General features: G+C 51.5%; 1 protein-coding gene across 1 annotated transcript in view; it reads right to left on the bottom strand.

Moving 5' to 3' along the window:
* The window catches only part of SIN3B (SIN3 transcription regulator family member B), a 35,798-nt gene extending 11,235 nt beyond the window's left edge, over positions 1 to 24,563 (bottom strand). Inside the window, exons 1-8 of the mRNA XM_065874467.1 lie at positions 24,450 to 24,563; positions 24,111 to 24,217; positions 22,654 to 22,807; positions 15,902 to 16,102; positions 11,641 to 11,784; positions 5,137 to 5,259; positions 3,974 to 4,063; positions 3,397 to 3,515 (exon numbers count right to left, since the gene is read on the bottom strand). Of these exons, the coding sequence (XP_065730539.1) occupies positions 3,397 to 3,515; positions 3,974 to 4,063; positions 5,137 to 5,259; positions 11,641 to 11,784; positions 15,902 to 16,102; positions 22,654 to 22,807; positions 24,111 to 24,217; positions 24,450 to 24,563 (1,052 nt within the window). The remainder of the gene's footprint in view (positions 1 to 3,396; positions 3,516 to 3,973; positions 4,064 to 5,136; positions 5,260 to 11,640; positions 11,785 to 15,901; positions 16,103 to 22,653; positions 22,808 to 24,110; positions 24,218 to 24,449) is intronic.
* Between the last annotated feature and the right edge of the window lie 673 nt (positions 24,564 to 25,236).

Below are 25,236 nucleotides of genomic sequence, written 5' to 3'. Positions count from 1 at the left end.
AGTATTGCCTGTGGCTGCTTGCGCACAATGCCAGAAGCTGGTTAGCAGTGACCCTTGGCCCTTGACAGATAAAATCTGCTTCCCAGCTCCAGGGCCTTCCTCCCTCATGAGGAAGGCCCCCTCCCTAGACAAATTCTCATAATGTAATGGTCGTGCATGTCGATGGGAAGATTTTAACGCAACTGACCCCCAATGTCATCTGCATTAATGTTTAAATGAATATCAAATCCTACAGAAAGGGTGCAGATATTTTGACAGCTGGTGTGATGATCCTGCCATTACTAAGCCTGGCAGTCTCCCCTCATTAACTATGTGCCCCTAGGCGGCGTGCCTGTAAGGACAACCCCCCCCCCCCCACCACCGCCAACTCAGCTCACAAGGAAAACCCGCAAGCCAACAGAAATGCAGGGAAGGAAGACATCCACAACATGGGTGTAGAGGATGCCTGAGGTTCCAACAGGATAAACCACTCCAGCCCCAACTCCAGCCATGCTGTCGCCAGGTGGCAGCTCTCTGGGCCGCTGCACTCAGCTGCCCGTGGGTGTACAAACCCAGAAAGAAGCTTGCCCATGCAAACAGAGGCCTCACGGTGGGGAGGGGGTGGGCGTGAACCCAGCGCAAGATGAGCGAGCAGAAGCCGCTTCATTTCCCCGCTTTGCTGCATACCCCCGTGGCCCCTCCCCCCTGGGGTCTCTAACTGCTGCTCACACGTCGAAACGGGAATAGCTGACCCTGACCGAGCGCAGAGCACTGGATTCCGAGCTGCGCAGATGTACTTCGATGTGAGCGTGTCCAAATCCACGTAAAAAACCAGCCACGCTTTAGCCGAGACTGTGTGACGCCTGCCACCCTGCTCTGGGTGGTTTTTCAGAGCGTTAACAGATCTTTAGCAGCCCCAGAAAGTTAATCCAAGTGAAAAGGTCACCCTGATGTGTGTACACTCTTGGGACCACCAAGGAAGCACCTCCTGATGCCCTTAACTCAACCTTTGAGTATCCCAGCCCAAGAGCATAATCTCAGCACGGATGACAGGGGGAAACTGGAGATAAACGTCCATTGCTGCAGACCCTGCTGAGAAAACCATGGTACATACACCGTGCAGTCGCTAAAAACGATCGGTTGGGTCTAAGAATTGCTGAGTTTAAAAAAGGAAAAAAAGAGAAGACCACAGCCCAGCCTGACAGCGTGATGCCATTCATGTGAAACTCAACAGCCACAATCAGATCCCGAGAGCAGACGATGAGCGAAGGGTGGGCTTCCAGGCCTCATCCCCCTGAACTCGCCCATCACCGTGCAAAGCTCTCTTTTGAGAGCTTATCCTGGACAGAGTGAGAGGTATCCGTTCTGGGCCTCAGTTTCCTCAGCTTAAAATGTACTGAGACACATCGAATGTGTTTAAATTCATGAGTTCATGTAACGCCAAAGAAACTGGTCCGTTTTTCAGGTCCTAATTGGCCTGATGAGACAGGAAAGCGACTCATCACCCTGACACTGTAATAAAGGGAGAAATCAAGCATCTATCTTGGGTCACCAAAAGGTGATAAATACTGTTGAGATGCTCTTCTGCAACCCGCAGTGAATGAATAAACAAAGGAATGAACCACAGAAAGAACTCAGAGGATACCACTGCCTCCTGACAGACAGAGGGATGTGGGGGAATGTGAAGGTGCATTTGGGAAAATGCACCCACGCCATGGGGATGCCAATGCAGACACGGTAAGGAATAAACTTGCAGAGGGAACCTAGAGGTGAAGAGGGACGTACAAGACGTATTAGAAAACAAAACCCAGACCACGAGGTGAGACTGAGCCGTGTTTGGCGGTGTCCACCTGGGTTGGCTGCGCCGTAATTAGTGTAGGGAGGTGGTCACTCCCAAGCCAAGGGAGGGAGCATGACTGAAATGGCAGGTGGAGGGGCTCCTGGAGGTTGGCAAAGGTCCATCTGTGACCTGGGTGGTGGGCACAAGGGTGTCTGCCTAATAATGATTCACCAAGCCGTTCTTCTGTTATGTGGTTTCCTGGATCTGTGTTTTATTTTACATTAAAAAAGAAAGTTTAAAAAACTTTTTTAATTCATAGAAAGGGAATCAGGTAGCTGCCCCCAGGGGCCGGCAGCCTCTGGGGTTGTCTTGGGGGCCAAACAGGACGCCGCACACGTCACGTATAATGCAAACTCACCGTGTTCGAGATTTTTTTTTTTTTTTTTGCGGTACACGGGCCTCTCACTGTTGTGGCCTCTCCCGTTGCGGAGCACAGGCTCTGAATGCGCAGGCTCAGCGGCCATGGCTCACGGGCCCAGCCGCTCCGGGGCATGTGGGATCTTCCCGGACCGGGGCACAAACCCGTGTCCCCTGCATCGGCAGGCGGACTCTCAACCGCTGCGCCACCAGGGAAGCCCCCTCGAGATGCTATTTTAAGGGTCTTCAGGCAGAGCCCATTTGAAACTTTCTGAAACCCTGCGCAGGTGTATTTATGATCCCCCTTTGACAGAATGGAAACTGAAGCTCAGACGGGCTAGGAAACTCGCTGGGCATGACAGGGCTGGTGAGTGGGAAGCACACTGGGAGCCAGCAGACTCCCCTTCCCACAGCACAGGTGCATGACCTGCGGATGCACAGTCACCTCCCAGGACAGCTCCGCCCCCTCAGAGGCTGCCGGGCCCTCGGGGGGCAGCTCACACAGGGCAGCAGGACGTGCTGGAAGCGGGTAACGGATCTGCTAACAGAGTTTCTCTCTGGGCAGCAGGGATGCTGTGTGGTCATTTCATTCTTCCCAGTAATTTCTGATTCTTAGAATTTTAAAAAGCATAATGAATCTCCAGGGAATTATGCTGGGTGAAAAAAGTTGATCCTGAATGGTTACACAGTGTGATTCCATTTACATAATACTTTTGCTATATAAGCTTTAGAGAAGGAACACAGGTATTAGGGGTTGTCAGGGGCTTGGGCTGTGGGAGGGACCTGGGTGTGGGTATCAAAGGCCAACGCAAGGATCTTTGTGGTTCTGAAGCTGCTCGGTACCTGGACAGTGGTGGTGGACCCACCAACCTTCACAGGTGATACAGCTGTACACACACACACACACACACACACACACACACACACACACACACAGGTAAAATGGGAAACCTGAAAAGATGGGTGGCTTGTGTGAATATCAACATACTGGCTATGACACTGACTAGAGATGTTACCACGAGGGAACGCTGCCCAGGACCTCTCTGTGTTCTTTCTTACAACTGCTGGTGAATCTATAATGATCTCTGTAACAACTTCAACTTAAAGACAAGATCGAAAAAAACATGTATACCGTTTTCCAAAAACAATAGCCAAAAGAAGGGTGAAAGGAGTTTACGGAAACAAAACCCAAGTGGGGAGCCCCGAGAAGTGTCGCTCACCCTAGAAATGGGCTGACCAGCTGGAGGAGCTCAGAGCCGGACACAAGCTCCTGGTTGAAGAGCGCGATGCAGCGGAGGAAGTTCTCGTAGACCTCCTGGCTCTTCAGCACCCTGCGCACCTGTGGGGAGAGCGAGTCAGGGGGCCCCTACCGGGCCCAACTCCCGCTCCTGAGCACACCTGGCTCTGCTACCACCAGGTGCACACACAGTCACCAACACAGGCGTGTTCTAAAGGGGCTGGCTGTGGTCTGCAGCGGACTGCTCTCCGTGCAGTGATCTTTGGCTCAGACAGCAAGTGCCTAGAGCCATCTCACTGGCTCTGCCCACTGACTCTGGACAGAAGCCCCAGGACCATCCCAGCTTTAGAGATGCCACAGAGCTTCTGAGTGGCAGACATGTGCCCCCAAACTTGGTGTGGGCTCTGAGCTCTGCCTTTCCCACCTGTTTCGCTACCTCCTGCACGCTGCCCACCACTGGCCGCCTGTCGCCTGCTCCCAACCCTGCCTGCTCAGATCTGAGCTGGGCGAGGCCAGCCTGGACGGGGCATGGCCCAGAAGTCATGGGTCCCACCGCTCACCTTGTCAAAGAAGGAGAACTCCTGCAGAGTCCCGTACTTCCCCACGGTGGCGATGGACAGGTCTTTGGTACCACGGAGTTTCATTTTCTTCTGTAGAGAGAAATTCCATGCCACGGATGCTGTGTGCCTCCCACGGGCAGCCCGTGTCCATCTTTATTAGAATCATAACATCACCAACACTGAGCTCTCCTGATGGGAACCGCCATCAGGTGCTGGATGAGGTCTGCCCAAGACCCCCGTGGATGAACCTCTCAGGACCACCCACCTCAGCCTCCATGACCTAGTGAAGGGTTAAAGGTCACACAACCACTCTGCCCACAATCTGGGATCTAACTTTCAGCAGTTAGCTCTTTTGACGTCAGGAGGGATTGTCATAGAGTAAGAACAGCCAGGGAAACATGCCCCTAGATACCGTATCAGAAACCTCTTCCCCTCCCTGTTTCGTCCTGTGGGCCGTGATGGTGATGGGAAGGGGACCTGAACTTGGCCACTCTGCTGAGACATCGAGGACTCTACAGAACCATCTCCCACATGCCTGAAGAATGATGGGGATGTGTCAAGAGGACACAAGAGCCAGCCCAAAGGGCCCCACTGGCCAGATCTGGGACGGTTTAGGCATCAAGATAAACAGTGATAGTCACGGATTATAACCCGAGTCTATGAAGATACACATAATTAAATAAATGGAGATGAAAAAAAGCTCTTCCTTACAGTAGAAAGCCAACTAGTAAATGCATAAAGAATGATGGAATTAGAAAATCACCATCACAGGTGATGAGAACAACAGGAGCTGGACCTCAGTGCCTCTCACCCCCTAGCAGGGCACCTTGTGCAGTAACCGACCTGCACAACTGTACACAAGGGCCCTGCCTGTGAAAGAGCTGCGATGGTGAAAAGGAGCAGACCGAGCGGTACATCCGGTTTCTGCGAGGAGGCGACACTCCTCACACAATCTTGTGAGCCGGGGGCACGGGTGACCGGCCACCTCACAGGTGAGTCAACTTCTCAAGGTCCAACAGCCAGTGAATTTCAAGCTGGACTAGAGCCTGGACTCGGCCTCATGCCCCAGGTCTCTGCCTATTGCTCCGCAAGTCATCTACAGAGAAGGCCAGGCTGCTGGGTGTCCACGCATGCACACACCTATGTGCACAGCTGACAGTTACCTTGGCTGGTGCAGACACGGGACGGAGGAGTGAGGGCCGAGAGCGCTTTTTGCTGTGTTCCAGATTCTTCTCGTGCTCGCTCTTTTGGACACTGTTCATTTCGCATGGCCCATTTCCTGTGAACTAAGGACACAAACACAGGAGGTGGTCAGCGCTGGAGAGGCACAGCCAGGCCCATCAGTGCTGGTTCTCAATGTAACCTAGTGCGTGGAACCACTGGCAGCTCAGCTCGTGGCCCCAGCAAGCACCGTCTGCCACGGGCCAGGGGCTCTGTCCCAGTGCGAGGTGACCCTGGCTCTCAAGATGCTCACGTTTACTGGAGGAAAGACCCGTGTACCCAGCTCACCACGGTCGCGCACTGTGAGGCTGGGAGAAGGCTCATGGAAGGCCTCGATGGGCGAGGGTCCTGACAGGTGAGGGAGGGCTCAGTGGGGAGACACTGAAGCTGGACCTTGGCGTGTGGGGCTCACCCAGCAGACCACTGACAGGGTGTCTGCCTGTATGTTCGAGCGCACCACAGAAAGGAAAAGAATTTCAGGCTAGAGGACCAGCAACGTGCAAGGCCCTGGCAGCAAGAGGAAGAAGCTGATGGTGCCAGGTCACTGGGGTGGGGGAGGAGGGGTTCCAGTCAAGTTTGCAATCTTTCCTACGAATAAGAAAACGCATCTTGGGGACAATGTCATCACCCAGTGGGGTGCTCACTGCTAGTCCTCCCAGGCTCTACACCAAGCACTGATTAACAGGTCAGGGTACTGGCAATATTTATGAAGAATGGTTCTGGAAGGATCTATTCGGCATTCGCATCTGTATGAAAGTCAGAGCAGGCAGGGGGGAAGGTGAACAGACCATGGCTTTTCTTCAGGGCTGGGCTGGAGAGGCACACAGCAATCAGCCCCACGACGTTCACGTTGCCTGCACCCGCTCCCACCACGGGGCCTATATGCGGAGACACTACGTGAAGGGTGTGCTGTCAGCCCAAAGCGTGGGCTGGGTGAACAAGTCGTGGTGCATCCAAACCAAACAGAGGCAACTGTCGGCTATGAGTTAGCTCTGTGTCTCTGTGTCCACTGGTCACTGCTAGGGACAGGCATACGTGATACACTGTTATGACAAACAGAAAAAAACCCTAGGGGCAGAACAAATGGGACGCCATCTTTTTTAAAAAGGATAAACATTTGTTTGCACATTCACAGGAGATTTCTGGAAAGATACATACTATAAGACACTTGTAAGTACTTAACTCTGAGGAAACTGAGAACAGGAAAAAGGGAAGCTAACTTTTCATACTTGATGCTCTCGCGAACGCCTGACTTTTCTCATGGGCATGCACTATTTTTATATTCATAATTATAATAATAAAGACCTATTGCTTAACTACAGGCAAAACCTGTCCCTTAGAGGATTAAGCTTCTTTGGAGGGATTAGTTATCCGAAGACCCAAGGCTACTCCAAGAACCTAATGTGGAATAATTCTCAACTGGTATTTGCTGTAGATCCCAGAACAGGTGCAAACACCAATTCCTAAAGGAGGGGGACAGGTGACGATATGACGCGCTAAGTATGACTTGGGCGGGGTTGGGAGGAAAGTGGGTAACCCACTGCTTGCCCGGCTAAGCTCACCCAGCTGGAAGGCAAGCTCAGTACCACCGATCTTCCCCTAACAGTTCAGGCAGTTCTTTGGTTTCAGTTAAATGTCCCAATGTGCAAATGCCTGAGGCAGAAGACCCCCAAAGACCATTCACATAGGGACTGGCTCGGCTTGCGTTTGTAAATAAAATTGGACTGGCACACAGCCATGCCCATTCGTTGACGTACGGGCCTGTGCCTGCTTTCCCGCTACCACGGCAGAGCTGAGTCTTTGCCACCCAGACTGTCTGGTCTGCAAAGCCTAAGATACTTACTGTCTGTCCCTCTATAGAAAACTTTGCTAAGCCCTGATCTAGGCAAAGCAGTCGAGTTTAATTAGGACAATATCAAATTTCACCTTTGGTTTCTTTTTCCTGCAGTTTTAATAGAAATCTAAAAGTTAATGAAAAGATCATTCTATATGACAAATTATTTATGAGCGCTTTAGTAATTTTTAAAAGTTGATTAAATCTTTTAAAATGTACAAGACAGTTCTAATTACACAATATACACTTAAAAAAACACTGCTGAATTGATAACAAATGCCATTTAAAGAAACTCTGTGGGCAGGCGCTTTTCTGAGAGAAATGCTTATTTTTCTAGGGTGGGCTTTGTCAGCGTCCAACTTGGTAAATGCCAAGTTGTGTCCACCAGGGGGCACTGCAACCACAGCCCTCAGAGGACAAGAGGCTCTACTCACCCCCAACCCTGACCCATCAAGATGATAACTCAGGAACCAAGGCCTGCAAAAAGTTCATGTGAGCTGTGCAGCAGCAAAAGCTGGCCAGGGACAGAGCCAGGCCTTTCTTCCCTGAGGCCATGAGGGTGGACTGCCCCTAGACCCTGAAGCATTGACAGCAATGACCCTGGGAAGGCCACCCAGGGATGCCACTGTGCACACATCTCTGCGGGGATGGGGTTCAGGGAAAAGCTGCTGACGCCAGGGTCAGAGCTGAGATTTGAGGCCAAGACCCAAGAGGATGAGACCCAAAAACTATCCACCAACTGTACAAGGGCTTTACAGCGGGTGACAGCATGTAGCTTGGGCTCCCAGCGACACAGAGGCCCAAGCACCCACAACCTTGGGCTAAGCCAACACAAGAAGGGTATGAAGCGGGAAGGAGGTGGTGAGAGCCCTCTGCTCCTCAGCCACGTGGCCCCCGGAGCCAGTGAGGAGAGTCTTTGACGAGCAGGAGCATACAGAGAAGGAAGATGGGAATGGTGCTAGGACTGCCAAGGACAGCTACTTGGGAACAGGGAGAAGAAAACCAAGTAGGGATTCTGAAGTTCAGAGAGATCCGCAGGGCAGATAATGGACTCAGAGGAGAAAGCTGGACTCGGGGATGGGGCCGTGAGGAGGCAGCTGGGCTGAGAGGCCCAGTGTGGAGGTGAGCTCCCTGCCCCCGGGGAGTCCAGACAAGGGCTTCCTTCAACCGCCCCCCGCCCCCCCGGTATCCCCCAAGAGCCTCCAGCAGGCCAGACAGCCGGCTGGTCCTGGAGATGCAGAGGGAGACCCTGGGAGGAGGGGATGAGACGACCAGACGGGATTCTAGGCCTACTGTCCCAGCACAACCGCAGCTGCTCTTTCCGGAACACTGAGCCCCAGCCAGGCCCCGCGAGAAGCACTTAAAGGACAACAAGCTCAGTCCCCACCCGAGCAGGAGGGCCGGTCAGTCCCGTGTGAGAGAGAAGGCAATGAGGCCTGGGAGGTGACACGGCCGGCTCAAGCCTGCCTGTAGCACCCAGAGCCCGAGGAGGCCCAGGCTGTGTGCTAACGGGGCTCTGTCCAGGCCCCCAGGACACCCAAGGCTCCGGGCGGGTGGGCAGGACTGGTTACAGCTCCTGGACTTGTTTTCAGCCCAAAGGATGGGCACAGAGCTTCTCTGACTCTGAGTCAGGAAGTGCTTCTGGGTGGAACCTCCTCTTAGGGATGGTGCTCTGTGTCCCAGAGACAGTAACATGGGGACAAGCCCCGACCCGCACACCGGAAGTCTGCCCAATCGACTAAGAGTCTTGAACAGCATCCAAACTCAGACCGCTATCACCCCCGAGCCCCTTCCTTAAAGACCCACTGCCCCCCAGCCCTGTGCCCCCACTGCATCTTCATTCAAGAAGCAGACCCGGGAGAGGCGGTGGTGACACAGGAAGGTGGGAAGGATGGACTCTTGTGTGCTCACACGCCAAGTTGTCGTCGAGGGCAAAGAGGAAGAATAAAAAGAGGAGAGAGAACACTCAACAACCTAGGAAGAGAAGGAGCTTCCTCAAGTCGAGGGTGCTTACGGAAAACCCACAGCTCACATCACACTCAATGGTGCAAGATGGAAAGCTTTTCCTCTAAGATCAGGAGCAAGGTGTGGATATTGACCCTCACCACTTCTACTCAGCACAGTACTAGAAGTTCCATCAGAGCAATTAGGCCAAAACAGGAAATAAAAGGCATCCAAAATGGAAAGGAAGAAAGAAAACTAGCTCTATTAGCAAACGCGAAGGAATCCACAAAAACTATCTAAGCTAATAAACTGGATACGGCAAAGCGGCAGGATACAAAATCAACACAAAAAAGCAGTGGTGTTTCTATACATGAGCAATGAATAATCCAAAAATGAAATTAAGGAAACAATTCCATTTACAACAACAAAAAGAACAAAATATTTGGAAATACATTTAACCAAGGGGGTGCAAGACTTACACAATGAAAAAAAACTTTGAAACACTGTTGAAAGAAACTAAAGACTTAAATAAATGGAAAAATGCTGTGTATTTGTGGATTAATCTTGTTAGGATGGCAATACTCCCCCAAACAGTTGAAAGATTCAATGCAATCATTTTCAAAATCCCAATGGCCTTTTTTGCTGGAGTGGAAAAGCCAATCTTTAAATTCATATGGAATTGCAAGGGGCCCTGACTAGCCAAAACAATCTTGAAAAAAAAAACAACAAAGTTGGGGGACTCACACTTCCTGATTTCAAACTTACTACAAAGCTACAGTAATCATGACAGTGTGGTGCTGGCCTAAGGGCAGACATGGAGATCAACAGATTAGAACTGAGTCCGGAAATAAACCCATAAAACTCTGGTCAATTGATTTTTGACAAGAGTGCCAAGACCATGCAATGATGGAAAGAGAACAGTTTCCTCAACAAACTGGATTGCCACGTGTAGAGTGGACCCCTACCTCACCATATACAAACATTAACTCAAAATGGATCACCAACCTGAATAGAAGAGCTAACACTGTACAAGGATTAAAAGAAAACTTTAGGTAAACCTTCATGACCTCAGAACTAGCAATGGATTCTGAGATTTGACACTGAAAACATGAGCAACAACAGAAGAAACAGGCAATTGGACTTGACCAAAATTTAAAACCGATGTGCACCAACACTAACAAGAACGCGAAAAGACAACCTACAGAATAGAGGAAAATATTTGATAAAGGACTAATGTCAAGAACATATAAAGAACTCTTACAACCCAGCAACGGAGACAAAGCAAAAAAGGTGCAAAGTACTTAAGTAGACATTTCTCCAAAGAAGATAAACAGATGGCCAATGAGCACATGAAATGCCCAATATCATTCGTAAGCAGGGAAATGCAAATCAAAACCACAATAAGATACCATTTCACACCAACTACAAAGGCTATACATTTTTTTTAAAAAGGAAAACCTCAAGCATTGGTGATGATGCGGAAAACTGAAACCCTGGTATATTGCTAGTGAGAACGTAAAATGGTCCAGCCACCGTGGAAAACAGTGTGGCAGTTCCTCAAAAGTTTAACACAGTTACCACATGAGTCAGCACCTCCACTCCTAGGCATAGACAGAAAATGATTGAAAGCAGGCGTTCAAACAAAAAATTGTACATGCATGTCCACAGCACGATTCACAATGACTGAAAGGTGGCAACAACCCAAGTGTCCACTGATGGATGAATGGATGAACAAAATGTGGTCCATCCACACAATGGAATTACTATTTAGCCATAGAAGGGATGAAGTTCTGACACATGCTACATCATGGATGAACCTTAAAATCATGATGCTGAGTGAAAGAAGCCAGACACCAACCCAAGGGCCACATGCTGCATGATTCCATCTATGTGAAATGTCCGAACAGGTAAATCCATAGAGACAGAAAGCAGATTGGTGGTTGCCAGAATCTAAGGAGCGGGGGACAGGGAGTGACTGCTAATGGGGACAGGTCTCCTTTTGGGGTGATGGGAATGTTCTGAAACTAGAGAGGGGTGATGGCTGCACAACATTTTAAATATTCTAAATGCTACTGAAATGTACATTTTTAAATGGTGAGTTTTATGTTACGTGAATTTTCCTTCAATTTTTTTTGTTTTAAAGCCATAAGTTCATAGGAAAAAAAAAAAAGAGGAAATGGAAAGGGCAGGTCAGCAGGCCTCACTCCACAGCAAAGGCAGAAAGGCTGACAGTGCAGTCTGCACCCCCAACCTCCCCATCGCAGGCCCCTCCTCCGCTATCAGCTCTCTGCACTCCCACCCCGAGTCACTGCCAAGCCTCCACCCAGTCCCTCCAGGGGGGTAGGCAGTGAGCCTGACCCCTCCCGCACCTTCCCACAAGGACCTGGTTACAGGCAGGTCTCCATAGGAAGACACTCTGCCTCCCAACGAGCGCTCATCACCTGGCTGCTATCTGTCCAGAGAAGCCCTTTTGAGGATTTGCGCCAGCTCCCCGTGGAGGTGGAGCCTGCACTGGGGGCCTGTGCGCGTCTGCACTGGCTGTGGCTTCTGAGGGAACCCAGTGTGTCTGGGGAGTGGATAAACCTGGCCTGGCCTGGGGGCTGCACTGGCAGGGGGTTCTGGCTGATGAGAACGTGGCCCCAGACTGGCGTCGGTGGTCTGTACTCACCAGGGACCGCTTGGCTTCGGGCAGGAACTGTCCAAACTCGGAGAGCAGGTCCTCCTGGCCGCGGAAGAGGTTGGCCACCTCGGTGAACACCTCCTCTTCAGACATGCCTCGGAACGGACGGCCCTTCGTGCTCAGCTGCTCCTTCTGCCGATTTTCAGGGGAGGGAAAACGAGTCGTTAGCCAAGGAACCAGGAGGCACCCTAGGCTGTGACATTCAGGCATCCCACTGTGGAGGAGACAGAGGGATGACTCACGAAAGAAAACTGGCTGGCAGAGCCTGTGACTGCTGCCACCAGGAGAGGGGGTCCAGCCCGCTGCCCTGCTGACACCTCCGGTGTCCCCCAACCACTCCCCCGCTCCCCCACCCCCTGCTCTGGAGAACAGCCTGTGCGCTTGAGTCTTGACCCTGCCGCACGACGCGGCCTGAGCCCTGGCCATGGATGCGGCCTGTGCTGGGAGTGTGGAGGGGATGTGGGAGGGGACGGTCAGGGAAGGACCTGACCCCAGCCCTCAAGCACCCTTGAGCAGAGGCTGGGGAAGTGCAAGGTCAGTGGCGAACCCACGGTCCTCCCAAGGTCAAGGGGACTCATTCTGCTGGGCAGGGGACTGAGGAGCTAGCTCTGGGTCTGGAAGGGGCAGAGGGTGAAGAAGGAAGGGAAGGGACTTAGAGGTCAAAGGACCTGTTCCCCCAGAGTCACTAAGACTCTGGAAGGAAGACGGCTTGACCTGGAGCTTAAAGCAACAAGATGAGCGCCAGACGGGACCCAGGTCAGCAGGGCAGAAAGCAGCGAACACAACTCAAGTCGGCCATCAGAAGTTAGTCCCTGTCAACTTTACACCCAGGAACATGACAGAGCATGAGGCACTGGTGTCGGGCCCTCCCAGAGCACCCAGCAGCAGGGCTTCGATATCCCCCCTCCACAGCTGCGAAGGGGGAAGAGACAAGGAATGGGGAGCCCTTTGCACGCCCTCCCCTCTCGGCCCTATGTACCCTGAGCAAAGTTACTTCCCAATCCTGGCACACGGAGCACCCGTTTGCGGGGAGAAAAAACTGCCTCCACCCTCTCCTGACCAAAGTTACCGGGACACTTGAAGGCCAAAGAAAAAAACAGGCAAAGACCATTCAGCTCAGAGGATAAATACAAATCATCCCTATACAGATGAAACAGGGATCAGACTGAGTGATGTTTGAAGAAATACAATTTAAAACAGCATCGCAGCATTTTTGCTCATCAGATTGCATAAGGACTGGTGATTTCTGATGAGGGTGTGGGGAACTGGGCGCTCTCATTACAAGGCGGAAAGGAAGACTGGTGCCACCGGCAGAAGGAAGCCTGGCGCCATCTATGATCACGTGCTGAGCGCACACCCTATGACCTAGGGACGCACCTCCTGGGAATTTTCCTGCAGAGAGAGTCAGTTCTGCTCTAACACCTGTTTTGAACACAGATCTGTTTGGGACACGGACTAGGGAATGATTTGAGCGTGGTATGGATTCTGCATTTGCTGAGGCAGGATTTTGTCCAGGAGCAACACGGGGTGAATGTGGAAAAGTGCACCCAGCTGAGCCAAGCCACCTGGTAATACATGACCCCCGACATACACACGCCCCCAACATCGCTCCCTCAGCTGCTAGAGCCACTCTGCCTGACCCCCCTCTGGGGTGACAACCCATCCCATTTTAGGAAACCTGCTCCTGGTACCTCACAGTGACCCGCAGGCTGCAACCTTTCCACACCCATGTCTACACATGACACTCAGGTCTTTTCCAAGGTCAAGTGCCGGATGTGCCGCAATATTCACACATGCTTAGCCATTTAATGCGCGCACAACGGCGCTACCAGTTTCAAGTAGGTGCCTATCTTTTTTTAATGTGTTGCTGACACAGTTTTTGAGTCTCACACTCTGATCCCGTTTTTCCATAAGACCTGTGGTTGGTGAGCATTTATTTGCAAAGCACGGTCATTTTGGGGGACATCAGGGCAGAACTGGCTGTGCTCATCCAGGCACACGACAAATGTTCGAAGTTGTATAAAGGGAACAGCTGCCCATGGCTGCCCTGAGGCAAGCACCGTGCTTGCATCAGTGACCTCGGTTAACCATATTTACCTGGGATCAGCACCCACAGCGCTGTAGCCATTTTATGGATTAGAACCCCGAGGTTCAGGGAGGTGAGGCAAAGGGCTCTGAGAGGGCAGGGGGCACAGCTAAGGTCTGACTTGAGGCCCATCAGAGATAAAAAACAGTAATGTATGGCCCTAGAGCTGCTGCTTTGGCCTCACAGTGTCTTTTAAAAATCCGCATCAATGTTCGAAAATCAGGAAGAACTCACACAGAAATTCAGATTTCCAGCTCCTTTTGAAGAAACAGGCAACCTGAGAGTCGCCAGGGGGCTTGTTCAAAAAGCAGATGCTGGGCAGGACCTGGGGTAGCAACTCTGAGGGGAGGCCCAGGCAGCTTGCATTTCCAACCAACTCCCTGTGGCTCTGACTGGAGAACACTGAGCCGTACTTCCTTCCTCACGCTTTCTCCAAATCAACCCATGGCCCTTTGCTAGGACCTTGGATAAGTCACTTTCACTTCTCTACACGCCAACAAACGGCTCCCCCTCCCCCCCAATTCCCATCAACACAACAGATACCTGCCGGCCTTCCCTCTAACGATCCTTCCAGCCCCTGAGGTGTGGTGACACCACGGAATCTGTGAAGAGCCCATAAACCCCCATGATCACAACACCACCCCTCCACACAGACTGATGTTCACAGCTGTCACTTGCAACCACTCATCTGTGAGAAGCAGGAAGTTCTCGATGCCGTACAAGGACCGTGCAGACACTGGACGTGAGGCTGACAGGACCAAGCATGTCACTGGCACCACTGCCCACAAATGTTTAGAGTATTGAAACAGTTCCAGTGCGTTTACAGGGAGCAAATGCTATCAATCTGATCCTAAACATTTATGCTAAAAAGAATCCCACGTTTTAATTTCACTTATCGAGGTTGTGCAGAAGATTTCATTTTTAAAAGTGGGTTCTGCTGCTTAGAAAAATAAAAGGCATCGGAAACTCCATGTCTGGGTGAGGATGACATCCGAACACCTTGCATGACACAGATGTCCCTTGCCACCCGCCTGCCTGCACTTCCTGCTAAGTGCCCTGAAGCCAGCTGCCTGTTCTGGCCCCTGGGCCTTTGCACAGGCCATTCCCAGCACCGAGAGTCCACCTTTTGACTGACGGTTCTGACTGATTTGCCAAGATTCAACCTGAGTATCCTCTCTGTAACCCGCTATGGGGTCAGCAGCCCTCAACCCTGACACACCTGTCCTACACACAGTCCTTCTCGTCCACCCTAATCATTTCCAAGTTTCCTCCACGTCTAAACTGAACTCCTAAGCAACAGCAACCATTCATCCCTGTCGACCCAGCACCCGGCACAAAGCCCGGTTGTAATCAGCATAGATAAAGGGTAGTTTATTGTCTAAACAATAACTAAGCCATCTTATAAAAAGAAAACTATCTTCTTGGGTTCTTCTTTAATCCTCTAATGTGTGTTTCCTACTGAGGGTGCAGAGGTGCCTCAAGGGGCAAATTAAAATCAAACCTAAATAGAACTCCAACAGGTACACCGATGTTCACAGCAGCATTATTCACAATCGCCAGAATGTGGGAGCAACCCAAGTGTCTGCTGATGGATGAATGGATAAAGAAAATAAGGCGTAGCCATACAATGGAATATTACTCAGCCTTAAAAAGAAGGCCATTCTGACACATGCTTCGGTACAGATGGACCTTCAGGGCTTTACGCTAAGTGAAACAAGCCAGGCACAGAGGACAAATACTGTACAATTCCACTCCTAGGAGGTCCCTATCGGAGTCAGATTCATAGAGACAGAAAGTACTGACAGAAGGGTGGGCGCCAGGAGCTGGGGGAAATGAGGAAGGGGCAGTTAGTGTTTCACGGGGACAGAGTTTCAGGTGAGGAAGATGAAAAAGTTCTGGAAATGGATGACGGTGATGGCTGTGCAACAATGTGAATGTACTTAATGCCACTGAATGGGACACTTAAAGTTGGTTAAGTTTTGTATTTATATATATTTTACCACGGTAAAAAAAAAAAAAAATTAATGCTAAAAAAAAAAAGAGCTAATCAGAATTTTCCAGGATTTCATGAATTCAGATTAGAAAATCTGAATGTTTCCAATGCACCTGATACTGGATGATGCCACAAACACCCACAAAGAAGTGTGACCTATGGCTTCTTACCTGGTAAGTGTGCAGTATCTCCAGGAATGACCTGTAGATTTCTGGGTGATCTAGAAAGCGGGTCTTAATCTTGTTCACATAGCTGATGGCGTTGTTGAATTCCACGGAATCTGACTCCAAGGGCACCTGCGGTTTGTCCTCCTTATATAGCATCTGCTGCTTGACGTTCTCTGTACAGTCGCTGTGGTTGTGCGAATTCTCCTGACAACAGTACAACAGTGAGTTACTGTTGGGCCCGGCACCGGGAACAGATTGTGAGAAACGCCAGACTGAGCCACTGTGTGCAAGAACAGGCAAAACTTAGCACAAGTTTTTTACGTTGACGCAGAAAAAGGTTACTTCTGGGGGCCTGGAGAGAGAGAAGCAGGGAGGGGGCACCCAGAGACAGCCCCACCTCGGCGTTCTGAGTGCCTGAGCGTTCCTGGGAGAGTCTCACGAACTCACCTCTGCCTGATCCTTCCAACAGATTCAAAGAACATGAACCTGAGAGGCACACTCGATACACTTGGAGAAATTAGCATTCGGGAGAGATTTACAAAGAGTGGATTGTTTAATCCTTTTTGGAGCAGAGTAGAGTCTTCCCACACCTCTGGCCAGCCCGTTTCAGCAAGACTGTTTTCAGGTGTGAAAGCACCAGCTTTCACAGCAGGCATGAGACTGGGACCCTGCAGTGAGGGGGGCCCACTGTCCAGGTTGCCCAGGGCTGCAGGACTTTTGGTGCTAGGCCTGGGGTGAGTCACTTGAGAGAAGAGAGATGGGCCCTGAGCAGTCATCAAGCATGCTCTCCACTGATGTGCTTTTCTGTCAGTACCAATAAAAATAAACAACAGACATACACCTCTCTCCTGGGAAGGCGGAATCTTAATGCACAGTGGGACAGGACCACCCCGCAAAGGAGGTGATGTTTACGCTTCTAAACTGGAATTTTGTGTGTGGTCCTGAGGGCGGCCTCCCTCTGCCACTGACCACGGCTGGGCATCCTGCAGGTCCCCAACTGGGTCTCGGGCAGGCTGGGATCCTTCGGGTTCAGCTTTAGGTCTTTGCTAACACACCACCTTTCAGCGAGTCTTCCAGAACCATCCTGCACCAAAATAAAATGACCCTTATCTCCCAGCACTCTGAGCCCCTTTCTTGCTCTATTTTTCTCCACAGCACCTATCACCTTCCTACAGGAAACATATTTTACTTATTTTATTCTCTCTCCAGCCCTGATCAGAAGGCAAACTCCAGGAGGGCAGGGATTCTATTTTGGTCAATGCTATATCCTCAGTGCCTGGAACAGTGCTTGGAACAGAGTGGGCTTCATCCACTGTTGGGGATGACCAGATGGACCGATGAAGGATAAAATCCCCTGTGGCGCCCGGCACCGCCTCTGGCACCCACAGCTGACCCTAGACTCCAGGGGACGCCGGGCACACTGCTGCCCACTGCTGCAGAACTGCCATCACAACAGACACCTCCGCCAGGCACACCCGCAGGCACCTGAGTGGGTCTACTAGCGTGCTGGGGCTGCCACAACAAATACCACAGACTGGGCAGCGTCAGCAACAGATGTTTATTTCCTTGAAGTTCTGGAGGCTGGAAATCCAAGATCAAGGTGCCAGCAGGGTTGGTATCTCCTGAGGCCTCTTGGGTGGTAGACGGGTGTCTTCTCGCTGTGTCCTCACAGGGTCGTTCCTCTGTGCACACATATCCCTGGGGTCTCTCCTTGTGTCCTAATTTCCTCTCCTTATAAGGACACCCGTCAGACTGGATTGAGGCCCATCCTAATGGCCTCATTTTGCCTAAATTATCTCTGTGAAGACCCCATCTCCAAATACAGTCACATTCTGAGATACTGAGGGTTAGAACTTCAAGATATGAATTTGGTGGTGGGGGCACAATTCAGCCCATGACAGCGGGTGTAGAGGCAACTCTAGGAAGCCTGAGCCGAGGAACACAGACACAAAAGATCCAGAGCAGTCACAACTCTAAGCACCGTTTCTCCCCGGCACTAGAATTTGTTCTATGACACTTCGGGGACGCTGTTCCTGATTACCTTTGCTTAAGCTCACAGAAGTCCGTGCTCATGTTCCTTCATGGTACACAGCCTTGGCGGCAGAAGGAGCTGGAAGGAGTTGGACAGGGGCAGGGGGGAAGGGAGCAGCCCTTGAGCAGCCTCGGAGCCGAGGTTTGCTTCAGAGGAGGCTGTGGGGAGCTCCCTCCCCACCACTGCGAGGGGACATTTTCAAGCACCATGTGCCTCCTCCAATTCCCCGGAGTGAGTCACCGTGACAAGATGGGAGAAGCACCCCTGGAGACCAGGGCTGGGCAAAAGGCCGGACAGTAATGGTGCAACTTCTGTGGCAAACAGTCTGGCGATTCTTTAGTAAGTTAAACATGGTCACTAGGTGACTGAGCAATTCCACTCCTAGGTATCCACCCACAGAACCAAAGACAGGTGTTCAAACAAATCCTTGTACATGCATGTTCATAGCAGCAGTGTTCACAATTGCCAGAAGGTGGAAAAAACCTACGTGTCTGTCCACCAACTGATGAACAGATGACCCAAATGCAGTCCCTACCTGCAGTGGAATATTACACAGCCTTAAAAAGGAAGGATGCTCTGGTATAACATGGATGAACCTCGAAAACATGCTGAGAGAAGGAAGCCCAGACACAAAAGGACATATAGTATATGATTCCATTTATATTAAGTATCCTGAACAGGAAACTCTAGAGAGACAGGAAGTGGATTAGTGGTTGCCAGGGGCTGGCTGGGTGGGGGCAGAATTGGGAAGTACCATTTCTCTTTGGGGTCATAGAAATGTTCTGGGATTAGCAGTGGTGGCTGCATGGTATTGTGAATACACTAAAAGCCACTGAATTGGACACTTTAAAATGGTCATAATGATGAATTTTATGTTACATAAATATCACCACAATTTAAAAAAAATTTTTAAGTAATCTGAAAGATGTAAAAATGACCAGCCATACAAAAATAAGCTGGCTTTGTTCCCTGGGCCACAGTTTGCCAACCCTTGGTCTAAACTTTCTAGAACAATCCAGGCTTTTGTCTTCTCTGCCTGCTGTGGGTGGCCTCAACCAGGCACAGTTAGAAATGCCTCCTAGACACTGATAAGCGCCCTACATGGCCGACCTGTCCATCTGCGTGTCCACATACAGCCCCACCTAGATATCTAAGACGTGCCTCAGATGGACTTTCCAAACACAGAACAGGCCCCCTGGCCCACCCCACCGGTCATCCCAGCAGGCGCTGCCTTCACCCAGAGACTCAGCCATCCCGGAATCACCCCTGGTGATCTCACTGATTTTTCTCGCTTTCACTGACACCCACCCCTGGCCCACATCACCGTCCACTCCAACTGGTTCCCACGCCCCTCCCAAGCCTCCCAGATCCGCTCTTGCCCCCTCAGTCCACTTCTGGCACAGCAGCCAGAGAAGCCTTTCCAGAACTTTCCCCTGGCTTCCCACGCGCCTGGCTCTCTCTCCTACACTCTCTGCTTCGGGCTCTGACCGCACCAGCTTCCTGGCTGTCTCTCAGGCACACCCACTTGTTCCCACCTCAGGCCTCTATGTCCCCACCAGGAAGACTCCCCGGGGGGCCACAGGCATGGCTCCTGCTCCCCTCACTCAGCCTCTGCCCACGGCACCTCCCCAGGCCTGGCCCCTGCTGTCTGTCACCTGCAGCACTGAACTCCCTCCTGTATTTCACATCTGTCCATATGTGTCTCACGTGAGTCCCCACCTCGACCATGCAAGCACCCTGAGAGCCAAGACTCCGAACAAACCTCAGTGCCTGGCACAGAGGAGGTGGCCTACACCTGCTCCATGGGTGACTAAGACAAACACGAGAGGCAACCTCCCAGGAACTGACTGAACTTGCAATGACCCTTCCCAGAGGGAAGACGGCCGGCTTCCCTTTGAACGTAAAGGGGTCACTAAATTACAAGCTGCACCTCAAGGTTTATCTCTTTGCTTATCATCCAAGCAGCCGTCGTCCCAGCCAAGCACAAGAAGGCCGGCCCCAAGAGGCAGGGTCCATCCTGAACAAGACCCAGCAGCCAAGATTCATCACTTTCCCACCGACATCCAGTGTCCCGTCCCTCTGACGTCCCGGAACGGGGACAGTCGTGAGCAAGACAGACATAGCCCTCCTGTCTAATCTGGAGGACTCAGTCTGCCAGGGAAGGCAAACCAACAAGAAACAGTGGATCTTTTATTTCTTAGCTTTGCTATGTTATTTTGAAGTATATAAAATGGGGTGCTGGGAAAATGACTTGGGGATGGGAGTGGAGGGCTCTCTGAGGAGGTGACGTTACAACTAAGGTCAATCAGATCCAAAAAGATGTTGATCCAGGAGGCTGCGGCTGCAGCAAGGGGACGTTCTTCCTGCCACGGTCCCCGGCCCCTCTCTGGCCACACTTCCCACATCATGGCACATGTCTATCTTCCCTTTAGTGTTCTCAACTGGGGCGATTCTGCCCCCCAGGGAACACGTGGCAATGTCTAGAGACATTTCAGGTTGTCATCCTGGGGGAGGGGGCGCTACTGGTATCAGGTGGGTGGAGGCCAGGGATGCTGCTCAACACCCTACTGAGCACAAAACGGCCCCCACAAGGAAGAATGATCTGGCCCCAGTGGCAACAGTGCCAAGGCTGAGAAACCCTGCTCAAAAGGCTCCCCACAGGCTAAGACTTATTTATCTTCCTCAGCATCTAAGAACTATCCCCTCCTTGTCTATAGTTGACAGGATACATGACGAGATGAAAAATGGAAACACACACACGGAGCTATACTTCAAAATAGTGAAGCTAGAAAAACCAATAAAAAAAAAAAATCATCAGGGCACTGGCGAGTAGGGAGCCCTATAAAGTTCTCAGGCTACTGTGGATTCGAAAGGACTCTAGGAAGGTGAGAGGACATTGCGTTTGCGCCTGGCGTGAAGCAGGGCTGGAAACATGGCAGGTCCGTGGATGTGACTGAAACCACGTGGGCGGCACGTGTCCCGAGGGAACGAAGGGCACATACCTCTCCCCCTGAGGAAGGGGTCCTACATATGGCTGTTTCCAGGCTGCAGTGAGACCATAAAGCCCTGGTAGGCAGCTATCAAGGGAAAGTTCTCATCAAGCCCGTCTTCAAGTTAACAGACCTGCGGTCACAAAATCCCCTAGGGGCGCACAAGACTGGTCCCGTCTCCTTATCTCTCCAATAGTCCTCGAAGCTGTGTGTGGAGCAGCAGGGGCCTTCTGGCTACTTAAGGGAAGGTGAGGCTCATGTGGAGATCCAGCCCCAAGAGCAGTTACTCCAACAGGGCTTGAGAAGGCAAATTCCACACGTGTAGTGCAATCTAGGTCTTGGATTCCAGCTCTTTCTTAATGAGTGATGGTAATGACACCCAGTGTTTACGCAGCGCTTCAGATTCAGCAAAGTGCTCCTGCACACGCTCCTGCAAACGAGCTTGCTTTTCTCCCCTAGCCGTGACTGTTCTGAAGATTAATCTCCGCTAAGGCTTTTATCATCTGGAGGAAGGAGCGCTACCTTTGGCTCCTGGGGCTCCATTTGCAAACATGAAATGGAAGCTTTTGGAATTCAGTAGCCGAAGGCTTCCAAGTTCCTTTTTAAAACTGAGGTGCACTCCTCGGCTTTAATGAGACAATGTTCTGATAGTGGACGTCGCCTTGTGTAGAGAAAAGGCAGAATTTATGTGCAAGCCCCCCTCGGAGAGGGACCAGCCACTGCCACACTGCCTCTCACTGCTCTCTTTTCAAATCCTGACTCTCTAATTGATAGGAAACTACAATCTCCTTTATCATCAGAGGAGAAACCTACAAAATGCATCCAGAGTAGATTTGTGCCTTCCCTGCAAAAACCCCTGGGGCAAGATGGAGGAGGTTGAAAGAGCTCATTCACTTACACCAGCACTTCTCAATGCTGTGATTTTTGCTCCCAGGAGACACCTGGCTATGTCTAGAGACATTTTTGGCTGTCTTGACTGTGTGAGGGCTTAGCGGGTGGAGGCCAGGGATGAGGCTGAACACCCCACAATGCCCTGGACAGCACCCCCGCAGCAAAGGGTTATGCCCTAAATGGCAACAGGGCCGAGGAGAGAAAAAGACAACCGTTACCTTACAAAAGTAAAGCTCAAACAGGCTTTCTTTTTCTCAGGGGATCTGCTGAGCAAACACAAGAAAGGACTGCATAGATAGAAGAGGCAGAAACCTGTCACTCGAGAAAGAAGGGACCAAAGCCACAAGCCTGAGCTCAGTCAGTGATCCTGCTGGCAGGTGAATGAAGCACAGCAACAATAAACGTGTCTAGTCACACATGCATCTCCACCGCTTTATTTTGTGGGTGGCACCGAGGGTGATCAGAGGGACCACAGGCCCAACTACAAGCGTGGCCTGCCTAGTGCGCTCAGGGGGAGAGCCTCACACCAAGACCTCCGTGACTGTGGACGCAATTATTTTGACTGGACGTACAACTGTGTCAGGAGAATGCCTCCCTGACACACACAGACACATCCGCTCTTGATTTAAATCCGCCAAACGGATCAATTTGGGATGCAGAGGTTGCCTATGTAGGTGTTTCAATCTATTCTGATTTCTGCTAGAAGCATTTTAAGAAAAAGATCGGCTCTTCACCAGCTTTCCAGCTGTGAAATACACAAGCCACGCTGTCCGGCCTGCGTATCTGAGTACCACGGTGGGCTGTGCTAAGGCCAGATCACTCAAACCACTGCAGCGGCATACCTGGCTCGACAGAGGCGACTGTATGTTTAACTTGCCGTTCTTGGGAATGTCTATTCTGTACCCGAGAGGAAGGAAAGCGTTGAATCCAACAATCAGGTCAGGGTGTTCGTGGAAGAGCTGTGACACTCGTCGGATGACTCCAGGAGTATCGATGCTGGAACGAAGAATGAGAGTGGGCAGAAGCGTCTCGGGAAGCAAACTGGAAGCAGAATCGACTCCTCCCTTACCCGTGCCATGGCACAAGCTCCTCAACAGACAATGAAGCACCCTCAAATGTGACTGGCGTGATTCTGCCCACAGCGATCCACTGCCAAGGCAACCGGGCCTGGGCTCCCTGTGCCTTCCTGGCAAAACCCACAGAATGCGTACACAGCACGGCTCCCGAAACACTGCAAGCTCATGTGCTAGGTTCTGAAAATGTCAGGACAGCCAGCTGCAAGTCCTGGGCTCCATACAGTGACAGAAGGTTAAAGCCCTCTAAATGGGAGACAGATTCATTTCATATGAATTAGGAGACTATGACACAGGAGTTGTTCCCAGCAAGTGACTATAATGTATAAATGTCAAAGGCCCTGCAAGTATGAAAGCTGCTAAGAATCTGAGGGGAGAGACAGGGTCTCCCTTAGGGCTTCAGTCAGGGCCAAGGTCTTAGCATCATGCTTGTGGAAGGAAACCAGGCGGGCCCTGTCGTATTTCCTCAGAGGGGGAAGCAGCACAGTGGGGATGTGACACTTTAGAATCTAAGTCAGGGGAACCGAGCTCTGGTCCTGTCCCTGCTCCTAAGGTGGATCTGGGCAAACCGCTGGCCCACTCTAAGCCTCAGTGAGCCCCTGTCAAACAAGCTCACTGTCTATCGGGAGGTCCCCGGTCTATCTCTAACCCTCCTGATTCTGTGCCTATGAATACAGCTAATGTGTTTTTGTTTTTTTTTTTTTCAGCTAATGTGTTTTAAAGGCCTTCTAAGTGCCAGGTTCCTTACTAAGCATTTTATGCACATTATTTCCAAGCAGGCCTGGCACTGGGGTGAGGCAAGTGAGGCACTCACCTTGGGGATAAGATTTAAGAGAGTGCGAAAATATTTGACAATCAAGATAAATAACATTTTCATGCAGTGCTTGAAAAAAAAATCTAAAATAATTTTTAAAAATCCCCAACGAACAAAATTCTTTTAAAAAATCAACATTTTGAGTAAAGACAGGATCCGACTCTGCTTGCTCGACTGCCTCACTTGCCGCACCCCATCACTGCCCTCGTTCCAGGAATCCCCGCAACAGCTCCACAAGGGGGTACGTTTCCGTCTCGTTTTTTGGAAGAAGGAACTGAGGCTCCCAGAAGTTCGACAACCTGCATAAGGGGTCACCCTGCTGAGGGGCAGCCGGAGTTGGGGGCTCCCATCCCGCTCAGGGAGACTGAGGCCCAGAGTGGCCCTCCGGGACGGGTAGGGGCCCCGCTGGTACCTCTGGCTTTTGAACTCCTTCATGATCTCCAGGAAACCATTGTAAGTGGCAGGGTCGCTGCCGAAGCGGATCTTCACCTGGTCCAAGTATGTGAGGGCGTCCTCCACCTGAGGGGAGGGGGAGGGTCCAGCTGGGCCGCGGTCCGCGGAGGAGGGAACGGGAGCGGGGATCCCTGGCGGGAGGGGGACGGGCCGGGCATCCGAGGGGCGGAGGTGGGGAGTCGGGGGTCCGGGGCCGCGCGGAGGGGAGGCCGAGGGTCGGGCGGGGCCCGGTGGGGGGCGCCGGCCTGCGGGGGCTGGACGACAGGGGTCTCCCAGCGAGGGCTGGCCCACCACTCACGTGCACCGGCAGCTTCTCGTGGCCCGCAGAGCCCGAGCGACCCCAGCGGGCGCCGCTCAGCCCCCGGCCCGCGGGGCCGCCGCCGCCGCCGCCGCCGCCGCCAGCGTGCGCCATGTTGGAAGTCGGAGCCGCGGCCCGCCCCGCCCCCGCCCGAGGCCCGGCCGCGCATGCGCTGGCCCCGCCCTTGAGGGGCGTGGCCTGATGACGCCGGGGAAGGCGGGGCTTCTTGAAGGTTCCCTGTAGGAGCTTACCCTTAAAACTGAAATGCTACTAAAACGCTTTACATACCACGTATGGGCAAACTAAGACCTGCTGCCTACTTTTGTCCGGCCCCACAAGCAAGCTCAGAATGGTTTTTACAATTTTAAAAGTTGGAAAATATCGGAGAAGGCTATTCCGTGACACGTGAAAATTCTATGAAATGCAAATTTCGGTGTCTGTAAAATAAAGTTTTGTTGGAACACAGGCACGCCCACTCGTTTACCGGTCATTTCCGGCTATCTTTGCGCTACAACAGCAGGGTGAATAGCTGCGACAGATGCTAAGATCTACACGCCAGATATATTTACTAAAAAAGTGTTCTGGACCCCTGCTTTATTGGGTTGATGTAACAACGGGATATGGGCACACAGCACCCTAATACAGGGCCCTGGGGTGAACTTTTGCTAAATTGCTCTTGACTCAGTCCTGATCCTGTTATCTTCACTTCTCTAGTCCTGATCCCATCACTTCCCCACTGGACCAGTTCGAGAGTCTCTTAACCAGTTTTTCCAGTCCCAGTGCTATC

The sequence above is a fragment of the Phocoena phocoena genome, chromosome 3 (assembly GCF_963924675.1).
Source record: "Phocoena phocoena chromosome 3, mPhoPho1.1, whole genome shotgun sequence".
Lineage (NCBI taxonomy): Eukaryota > Metazoa > Chordata > Mammalia > Artiodactyla > Phocoenidae > Phocoena > Phocoena phocoena.
The sequence above is the reverse complement of the archived record's forward strand: the minus strand, read 5'-3'. Positions and strand labels throughout refer to the sequence as shown.